This window comes from Embiotoca jacksoni, unplaced genomic scaffold, assembly GCF_022577435.1.
Source record: "Embiotoca jacksoni isolate LCO1_2020_lvr unplaced genomic scaffold, fEmbJac1.0.p SCAF_14, whole genome shotgun sequence".
NCBI classification, from domain to species: Eukaryota; Metazoa; Chordata; class Actinopteri; family Embiotocidae; genus Embiotoca; species Embiotoca jacksoni.
Window position 1 is genome coordinate 8,548,700 of NW_027185274.1, and position 11,047 is coordinate 8,559,746.

The 11,047-nt window shown below is 46.6% G+C and overlaps 1 protein-coding gene across 1 annotated transcript; it reads right to left on the reverse strand.

Annotated features, from left to right (window-relative positions):
- Positions 1 to 7,892: 7,892 nt before the first annotated feature.
- On the reverse strand, positions 7,893 to 10,648 carry fzd9b (frizzled class receptor 9b). Its single transcript, XM_069147840.1, is given in 2 exon segments — positions 7,893 to 9,683; positions 9,685 to 10,648. Coding segments are annotated over 2 exon segments (1,758 nt in total). The 5' UTR covers positions 10,207 to 10,648; the 3' UTR covers positions 7,893 to 8,447.
- Positions 10,649 to 11,047: the final 399 nt, after the last annotated feature.

The window sequence follows — 11,047 nt, forward strand, 5'->3', positions numbered from 1 at the left end:
TTTGAGAAGGAAATGAATGTTGCAAACTTTTCTAATGACTAAACCTTCCTTCGTTTGGCTGTGTTGTGGAAACCAGGCCGTAGCACGGAGCACCTGGCCCAGTTGGGTTCTGGTTTTGGCCTACAAGCTGGCCCCACTAATAGGCACTTGAGCCCCCCCCCCTCCCCCTCCCACATCCGCCTAGTACCATGTTCCACTTAATGAGGCTCTACCCTGGGCTGTAAACAAGCCCAGATGCAACCCCAAAACACACACAGGAAATGTCTCATGACCATAACAACACAAGGATCCTGCCAGCTCATGCATGATGGGGTGTGAACAGGAAGGCTGATCCTTGCAGGTTTTCTCCCTCTGTGCTCCACAAGCACTTATTATCCTGAGGGAAAGGGCTGCATGTGGTACTGCTGCTCTAGCCTTGGCTCTGCGTGCCAAATCCTCACCGGCCGCCAAGATCATCACAGACCGTTGCCTCACTCCTTTTCCACAGCCTACAGTTACAGTATGTACACAAACCACAGTTTATTCAGCACTGTGTTGGACCTGGCATGTCAGCTTTGACACGCCACAATAGGAACAATGTCTGCTCCTGCACAAAGAGTATCTCTCAAGGTTTTTTATTTTACTTGTAGGGGGGCTGAGACCTTGACAAAAGGTCCAGTGTTGGAGGGAGCGTGGCCCCAGCTGGTTCCCTTTACTACACAGACTGGCTAATGTACAGTGATCAGCCTGAGTCAACAGCATTGGCCGGAAAAAGGGCTTAATTGATGATAGGAAAGTTTTTGGCTCAATGTGCTTGAACTGCCCCGAAATGTCCCGTTGAATTTTCTGCCTCATTTTAGCCATAAAATACAAATAATCCTGGACAACCTCAGCAGATTATTACATAATGTGCTGAACATACAAGGTTCATTAACATGTTAACTCAGAGAACATAAACCAGAACTAAAAACAGTTCCCGTTGGTGACACAGTGAGGACCCCTCCCACCCACCCACACACACACCCACCCACCCACCCACACACACACACCCACACACACACACCCACACACACACACAAGGGCACTAACACACACGACATTAATGAGCCAATCAAGTCCAGAGTTCAGCATCAAACTTCCTTTCTTTTCTTGTTAGGATGTCTCGAACAGTGGAAAGACACGCTAATCTTAACTCGTGTTTGTTTTTGTTCTATTTTGTCACGATTTTCGGCCATCGTTGCGTTCACTGTTCCATTCAAAAGTTAAACTACACTTCTTCTTCCTCTCATGTTGGACGGAGGGCAAACGGGATGCGGGCGTGACTCAGTATCCCCTCTTGAGTTGTGGGGTGGTGTTGTGACTGGGGGGGGGGGGGGGAGGGGGGGCAGGCTGGTCAGCATGCTAACTGCAGCAGGTGTCTCTGCACTGCGGTACATTGACGTCTTTGATATTAACTGTCTTCACATTCTGTTGATGAATTTAGTTCATCTTTGAATATTTTAACCTGAAAAAAAAAATCATACTGCAGCTTTAATAAGGGACGGGCACGATTCGAAATTCACTCCAAGCTGTAACATTTTTAATCCAATATTTGTCCCCCTCGCATGTACTAATCGATTTTGTAGATTATAACGACCGTTCGAATATCCGTGCCCCCATCCCTAGCTTTAATACGCCCCACTCAGTCATGTTAACTTTCAAGGAATAAGTAGACACTTCTGTAAATATAATTATTTTCTACCTTTTCAGGAACTGATGACAACACTGATGCCACTCTTATCTCTGTGGGGCAGATACACGTCTACAGCTAACCATGAAAACTGGAAACCGGGGAAACGGCCAACCTGTAGACTGTTCAAAGGTACACAAGATCCACCGACCAACACTTATAAACTGAACATGGTGTTTGTTGACTTGACACATTACCTCCTGTGAAAACGCAACTTGACTTTAAAATCAGGTTGCTGCTTGTAGACAGAGCCAAGCTTGTTGTCTCTACTCTTTATGCTAAGCTAAGATAATTATCTGCTGACTGTAGCTTCAGTGTACAGATATGAGAAAGGTGCCAATCGTAGCACGAGCGAGTGTTATTTCCCAAAATTAGACTAATTTCTTCCTTTTAAGTAATTGGCTCTCTTCGTCTTTGCAAAGCTGAGTGATTAAAAGCCGGGTACCAGTGATTACAGGCAGCATCGGGCTCAGCGGCGCAACGGTGCCAAATGTGCAGGGCGCACATCATCTGAAAACGTCACGAATCAAAACAGTCAATATGAAACATAACTAAGTCAAAAAAAAGAGGGAGAGAGAAAAAAAAAAAAAAAAAAAAAAAGAGGCAGACAAGAACAAACTTCAAAACTCAAAATCAAAGACTGTGAAATGCAACGGAGAATAGCAGATCCTTACCGAGCCTGGGGCTGGGGTGGGGAGGGCGAGGAGGGGGGGGAATCAGTGCGTTGGGGGTGGGGGGGCGGGGGGGGATGTGCCTCCTTTCTCAGAACACAGAGCCGAGGGGTGAGCCTTTGATGGCGGAGCGTGACATGAGCACATTTAGGATGGGGGTGCAGCTGCAGTGTGACAGCAGACACACTTGCCAGACGACTGAGCTCGGGATCTGAGCGGTTCTGATCCATTTCGGTACCTGCTGACAGACACCGTGCGGCAAAGTTGTCACTTATATCAACTGTCCTTCTGTGATTGACCCACTGGAGATCGTCCGCCCGTTCCGAAAACTCAGCAGTTGAAAGATGTTTAGATTTTGTTTCCCAGCATTTGAAAAAAAAAAAGGGGCACAGATTTGGATGTTGAAGTTGTGTGATCCTTTCGTTATTCAGTCAATGGCACAAACAAACCGTCCGGGGTTTAAAGATGTTCAGGAGGGCCAGAGCAGGTTTCAGGGCCGAGCTTAGACTCCCACATCCTGTCCATTTCCACTCCCTCCCTTTAGAGTGTTTCTAAAAGCGGTCCTTGCATGGGTTTGTGTTCTTTGTTGATGCTGTTTTCACGTTTTTTTTTTCGTCCTTTGTAACTCCTGCTCCCTCTCTTTTTCTCCGGGGAGAGACTCTTTGGTACAAGAGATTAGAGCGGGTGCTGCCTAGCAACTGAATAAAAATGGCAGCTACAAAAGGGGCGCTCTCACTCTCCAACGTCTGACCTACATAATCCCAAGCCTCTGATCGTGCAACATAACAACATGATGAAAGGCCTGCTGTGATTTAACCCTCAAACAAATACTTGCCATGGCTGACCCCCTAGCTCAAAGAGCGATCTCGCTTGCTGCAGAGCACCAAAGGGTGACTTCTGAAATCTTGACAGTGCCTAATTAGAAAGGAAGAAGAGGCCGTGAACGCTATTGGAAAGGAGATGAATGTATGTGAGGAGATGGCAGCAGAGTGGCAAAGGAGATTAACAGTGATCACAGCAATGCTGTTGGCTTCAGAGAGCGCGAGCGAGCGATGGAACCTCCCTCTGTTCACTGATTCATCTCTCCTTCAGCCACAGGCAGACGCAGCACAGGAATGAGTACAGAGGGATGAGAAAGCTTTACTTCTCTGTCTTCTGCTTATTGATCAAAGGAAATAATAATAAAAAAAAAAAGATACCGCAAAAAACTGTAAACTTTGTCTTGAAACTTCCACTTTCTGCACAGTGCTCTTAATATAATCTGCCCTGCCTCTGCTCCTCCCTGTTTTTATCCGCTTTGACCTGAATGAACCTTTGGCATCTTTGACAAAGTAACTCACGATAAGTACATAAAGTCTTAGCAGGAACAAAACCTCGACGTCATCAAGACTGTAGATGCACGTTCAAAAAACGGACTAAACTAAAGTGTCAGTTTAGTGGTATGGAGGTGTCTGAACAGCTGTTTTCAGACTGTGGTTATAGAGGGACAGTCACCTTACAGCAAAGTCTTTAGTGTCGATGAGTGAAATGCACACTATCTTATCATTGTAATGGATCAATAACTTACAAGACTGCTCCTGTTGTGTGCAAACGATGCGCGTGCACGGAGCAGGAGGAGGGAAGAAGATAAAAGCCTAATGAATAAGTGTTGCCAATTTTGCCGCGAGATCAAAAGTTATGCGTGGTTTTGTGAGCGCTGGTCCGATACTGCCACTTATATTTTACACTTTAAAAGTGACCAAAACTTCTAGTGGGGGGGGAATGTCTGTTTTTCTAATACAAATGAACTTTTAAAAAATAAATCCTCTTTAATTAAGGATTATTTCTTGAATGTAGTGCAGCAGTTAGCCTTGTTTGCCCGTCCTGTTGTGAGACTGTGACACTAATATTCAAAACATTCAAGAAAAGTACCAGTAACAGTTGGAGATGGAGCTCAGACAACCTGGAGAGGTGACATGGAAGTGAATTTTGTATATACACTCCTAAAAATGCTGTTTATTTATATAACCTGTCATTTTGAGTGGTAAAAAAAACCTTTTAAGCATTCATTTTGCATTACTTCTGGAAATACGAGGACGCTGAACAATCCTCTGTGCTCCGAAACAGACTTTTAATCTCTAAGTCTGTCTGGTTTCATTTCTTTGACTTGATAAATGCTGCGTAAAAAAATTCAGTTGCTGTATCTCTCGCTTCAGCAACTCTACACTCTCTTCATTTGTACAAAAAGTCACTGTAAAGCAAAATTCTTAAACTCATCCGTGTGTCTTTACCTCTGTCCTCAGAGCTCACCTTGTAAATAAATGCCTGCAGAGTGATATGAGTCAGTATGCATGTGCACTGTGTGTGTGTGTGTGTGTGTGTGTGTGTGTGTGTGTGTGTGTGTGTGTGTGTGTGTGTGTGTGTGATTTTGTGTGTCATGCCCTTACAGACGAGACAGCCGTACCTACTGGGCGTCTGATTGGAGTCCGGTTGCGAGGAGTGGTGAGCTGTGTGAACTCTGCTGCTCTCTGACTGCCGCATTTTCATGGAAAGCATCTCTTTGGGGGCCCCGCAGGTTTTCAATACGCTCATTTACACATCAAAACAGCACAGGAAAGGGATAGTGCTCAAGGGGGGTGAGGGACTGCAGAAGGAGGGAGGGAGGGCAGGGTAATGAAGGATGCTTTATTTTCTCTTTTTTACCCTCAGGGGTGGGCAGGGGTTTAAGTCTATGAGGGAGGCACATTGATGCCATAATGATTGCTTTTAATCAGACCCATGACCAGATGGAGGGATTTCTCTTTAGCAGACAAAAATATGGTGTCAGCAGCTAAAGTGGGATAACTGTGTTTTCATGCCTTTTTTTTTTTTTTCTTTTTTTTTTTTTTTAATCAAAAACAAATCGTACAAATCCTGGCTAAATAGACCTGTTCTGTGTGACTTAAGAATCAATAAATACTCTCTGGGGCTCACAGTTAACACAATGAAATATTCCTGACAAACCTAAAAGGAAAAGTGCTGTGTTTTCTGGGAGTAGCCTTACTTTTGGCCCAGACAAACTTGCTGCTCGGTGCGACTGACTTTGACACTATTTAACCTCCTGAGCCAGAAGAGAAGAAAAACAGCGCGGAGATTCAGCCAAACTCTAAATCTTTCGAGCGAGACCGAGCTTACTTACTCCTGAAATTGGACATTACTGGAGATGGGGTGGGGTCTTCCTAAAAACAAGCTCAGGGTTGATTGGCTGGCGCTGCTCCAGCACTGCAGACCTCAGGTGTGAGTTTGTGTATTTGTGTGTGTGTGTGTGTGTGTGTGTGTGTGTGTGTGTGTGTGTGTGTGTGTGTGTGTGTGTGTGTGTGTGTGAAGGGAAGGGAAGGTGTTCCCGGCAGCCACATCTGCAGGCGCCAACAGAACCACAGCTCAAACAAACTCTGTTTTTGGAATGAACCTTTCTTTCTTGCTTCTATCTGAAGCTCTGTGCTGTGTGATTCCTTTCCTCTGCGAAAGAGGGAAGCTAAAAATAGCTCTCAGTGACCTGGAAATGTAGCGATAGAAATCATATTTGTGGAAAAAGAAACGGCAAAGACATCCTGTTGCTGCTCTAACACGTTGTTTCTGTTGACCTTTTTCATTTTTTAAAACCTGTCTTTGTCATATTCAGCGGTACATTTGGGAAAAAAAAATCGGAAAATAATTACGCCAACAGGGTAGAAAAAAATGCTGAGAAGGAAAAAAGCCATAATAAAACACTGCTGCAGAAGACAAACTTGCCCTCTGTACTACCCCCATGTGCTTAACCCTCCACAGCTACCTCCTTCCTATCTAATCAGTGGAGCTCAGCGCAGGTGGGACACGCTGGTTTGTGTCTCACACAGCAAGTGTTTTGCCTCTCTGGGTCATGTCACTGGAGTGTAAACCGGGGAGGAAGCACGCGCCCCCGTTCAGGCGCCCGTGAACTGGAACATGTGGCTGAAACACCACCAGCCGAGTCTCTGGCTGTGAGCACGCTCCAAGCAAAACACCCCTTTTTAATAGTTAAATGTGATCCACAGTGTCAGAGTCCAGGACTCGCAGCGCTCGGCTGCCAAGCCACGGACAGCGTCTACAATGGCTGAGTAATGAAAACAAAAAAAGGGGAGGATGTTGGTAGTTAACCCAAATCTTGTTCTGAAGAAGGAAGGAATAAGTAATTGAAGTTAACTCAGCCGTCACACAGATCCACACAACACTGCACCGAGTGGAAATGTGGTTAATTTACTACAGAGACGTAATACATCTTTGCTGTGTGCGTCGTAAAACGGATACTAACGTGTGCGTGGGACAACTGGAGTACATGAATCTTATTTTAACTCTGATGGAATGCACGAGGTGGAAAAATGAAAACAAAACAACTTTTAACCTCTGGAGATGTCAGCGAACACACGCCTGGTTCACCCTGCTGACGTTCCCATAATGTAATGAAAACAAGCTCCTGGTCATTGCAATTTTTCCAAACTATCACTCCCATCTGCTGCTGCTGGTGACACAGCACACAATTACACACGGACACAATAAACAATCAGCTGTCAAACTCTCATTTCCACTGTTTTGCTGTGAAACGACTTGCCTGCCGTGTGTGGCTGCAATTTATGTTGGCACTTAAATTGTTAAAGTCCTGTAATGTAAAAGCTATTTATTTTCATTTTTATGGACCATGTGAGGACATGGTCGCTCTAGTGCATAATAAAATGGACTTTATTACTGAAAAGTTATTTGCGAGAACCAACTTAGAGTATTTATTTAATGGAAATAATATTAGGCATACCTTTTCACTGAATCAGCGATAATTTATACTTCATGGTAGTTTGTGAAGGCTTAAAGGTACATTGTTTCTTTAACCAAACAAAACGCTGCGTGTGTAGTGGAATTCCCTTAATTTATATTAGAAATTCAGCTTCCAAGAGGCACAAATCACACACATGCTGAATATTAAGTTAATAATACAGCTCCTCAATGAGCAACCACAATTTTGAGTGCCTGTGCTAAACTTAAATCTGTCAGTGAAACCATGCAATAAGGCTGAAATCCACTTCAGATTTGTCCTCTCAGATCAAAGTGCTGAGTGTTTGCATGAGGATCAAATGGAGCAGCGAGAGGGCAACAACAGTGATTCGGTGGAAGGATTAAAACAGCCATTAATTAAATATATTCCTCCGCCAAAACTGCTCCTGCATTTTTTAAGCCGATGATGCAAACATGAATACTTGCCACGGTTTGTCACTCTATTCATCAGCGATTCTCTTTGAGGATTATTGTTGGGGACGCCTCTGGGATGCAGCAGGCACTTGGAAGACAACACGTGTGGCAGGAGTCCTGCTGTAAAAAAAAAAAAAAAAAAAAGGGTCTAAATCCCTGGAGGAGAGTGGTAGGAAAATCAGGGAAACAAAACTGAAATGAACAATTGTTTGTTACAACTAAAACGCAAGACTGTTGAGGATTGATTAAGTGGTTAACGCACTGAGATAGATACCAAAATAACAACAATAAGACGAGAGTTGAACATGAAATCCACAAATTTATTGTCCTCCAAAAGGCCAGAACCAGAGTTCTTATAAAAGGCACTTAACTTCCCTTGACCTTTTTAATAATTGCATCTAAACAACAAATCTGGTACGAGCCAAGGTGAACTTTAAATTAAATATATTTACAATAAATAAAACATTTATACAGATTTATCATGCCACTTCCAGGAAGGAGAATATTTCCAAGATACTTCCCATAACAGTCTTTTCCTTTTTTTTTTTTTTGCTTTGCAACACTGGGCATGTCTACTGCACAGAACACAATGAACAGGAAAATATGGGTAACAATACTGAACATTTCCCTTTATGCACTGAATACTGTTTATAGATAGTTTCTCACGGTGTACTTGTGTGTCCCTTGGCAGCAGCAGAGGAGTAACTGACAGTTCAATTCAACCACTCCTCTTCTTATAAAGTCTTTTAGCAGCTCCTTACACAGGGCATAGATGTGTCTGTGTGTGTGTGTGTGTGTGTGTGTGTGTGTGTGTGTGTGTCTGTCTGTCTGTCTGTGTGTGCTCTCTCTCTCTCTCAGACGTGTGTGGGGTTGTCCGAGTGCAGCTCAGTCTTGGCCATGTGCAGAACCACAGCAGGGGATTTGTAGTGGCAGTGTGTGCTGCCGCAGCTGACGCCGCTGCAGGGCTTCCTACTACTAGTCCTGTCCGCCAGCTTCCTGCTGCACAGTCCCTGCCAGGTCTGCAGGGTCTTAGAGCTCCACACCCACACCCCGCTGGTGATCCCCACCACCAGCGACATGAAGATCTTCAGCATGAACACGGCCACCGTGGGCACGGACGTCTGCAGCAAGCAGTCGCTGCTGTGACCGTTGAAGGAGCCACACTTCATCTGCAGGCCTCTCAGCTTCCAGTAGTCCATGTTGAGCCTCTCGTAGAAGTAACAGACTATGACGCAGGTGGCCGGCACTGTGTACAGGATGGAGTAGATGCCGATTTTCACCATGAGCTTCTCCAGCTTCTCCGTGTTGGTGCCCTCTGTCTTCATCACTTTGCGGATGTGGAAGAGAGCCACAAAGCCCGTGAGGATGAAGGACGTGCCGATGATCAGGTAGCAGGACAGAGGGATCAGGACGAAGCCGGTGAGCGCCCCAGAGTCCATGCTTCCTACATAGCACAGCCCTGTCAGCTCATCCCCTGCCACCTTCCTCATTGTGAGGATGATGATAGTCTTGAGAGCAGGGATGCCCCAAGCAGCCATGTGGAAGTAGTTGCTGTGGGCTTCAATGGCCTCGTGGCCCCACTTCTTCCCTGCAGCCAGGAACCAGGTGAGAGTGAGGATGACCCACCAGATCGAGGAGGCCATGCCAAAGTAGTAGAGGATGAGGAAGACTATGGTGCAGCCGGTGGACTCCAGCCCCTCCTGGATGATGTACAGCTCGCTGTGCTCGCGGTCGCAGGCGATGTTCTCCGCCCCGGCCACTGAGCGGATGATGAAGGCCACAGAGTAGACGTTGTAGCACATGGAGAGGAAAATGATGGGGCGCTCTGGGTACTGGAAGCGATGAGGCTCCAGGAGGAAGGTCAGGACGGTGAAGGCGGTGGAGACAAAGCACAGGATGGACCACACAGTCATCCAAATGAAGGCAAAGTCCTTGTCCTGCCTGGACCAGAAGACGTCTACACCCGGGGAGCAGCGTGGAGCACACGACTGGCTCTTCTCCACAAACTGGAACTTGTCCGGGTTCTCGCAGGAGCCCATGCTGCCCGGGGAGCGGCCGCCGCCGGTGGCCGGCTGCCTGGGACGAGGGGGGCACCGGGAGCATGCCTTCCCCTTTCTTCCCCTCCGTCCTGGTCTCGTTCTCTGGGGCCTCCATGCACAGCGCGTTGGGGTCGTTTCTGGTGGGCAGCTTGGAGCAGTCCAATGAGTCCGGCCAGGTGTAGCTGAACTTCTTCATGATGGGGGCGCACCTCTCTCTGGCCTGCTCACACATGGGTCTGCAGGCGGGGATGGAGGTCGACACTTTGTCCGTGCACATGGGGGCGTAGAGGGAGCAGAGGAAGAAACGGAGGTGCACATCGCAGCCGTAGGCCACCAGAGGGGCAAACTCGTTCAGCTTGATGGCAGCCTCCTTTTGGTCGTCGTGGTCCATGAAGTTGGGCATCCGGGTCAGGTTGTAGCCGATCCCCTCGCACATGGGGATCACGATGGGCTCGCACTTGGCCGGTCTGCCTCGCTCCAGGTCGTACGAGCCTATCTCAAAGCTGGAGCCAGAAATCACCAGCAGACACCACAAAAAAATCGCCACCTTCAGCGGACAACCGTCCATGCTCATTATTATAGCCAAAAAACGGAGCTCTGTCTTTTAGAAATGATCATGAAAAAGTGAAAAAACACGGGGTCAGACACGGAGAGATCCCCGCTATTTCCCCATGTCGGGGGCAGGTCGAAACTCAGCCCGCACCGTTAGAAGAAACACTTCAAAAAAAAACAGCTGCAAAAAAACCAAATATCTTGTCCGTTTAATTATCTAGCCTTGAATAAAAAACGATTACTCCCATAGACAGTCCGGATACAGGTCCGTAACTAAATCGTGACAGTCGGAAACTTCGATAAACAACGGAGGAAAATCATCCAGATCAAACACCGAGAGCCGAGTGTAAAATCCTCAAACAGCGGGAGAAATCAAAATCAAAAAGCTGCGATAAAAAAAAAAGGCGTTTTGTTGCGGCTCCGGGTGGCTGTTTGCTCGGCTGCGGCTCTTCGTCCTCCGCTTTCAGGCTCGACACTGAAGTTTGAGAGCCGCTCAGAGGGGCTTGAGTCAGGGAGACACAGAGAGGAGGAGGAGGAGGTGGTGGGGGAGGGGGGGAGAGGGGAGGGAGGAGGAGGAGGAGGAGGAGGGTGGGCGCTCCGTGACGCTCACATTTCAACGCGAGCCCCACACAAGGAAAATTATCAGACAGATGCTGGAGGATGGTCAAATACCTCTGACATTTCTGCCCTGAATAGTACTCGCAGGCTTTACTCGAGTAAAAGCAACGCATGGCACGAGGTTAGATACTCATACAGGTAAAAATGTCCCGCAGATATAGGTTAAGTAAAACCGTGTGAACAAAGCTAACTTTACGTTTCCAAAAATAGTCTTTCACTGGGGGAATAATAACACTCGGTAGCTA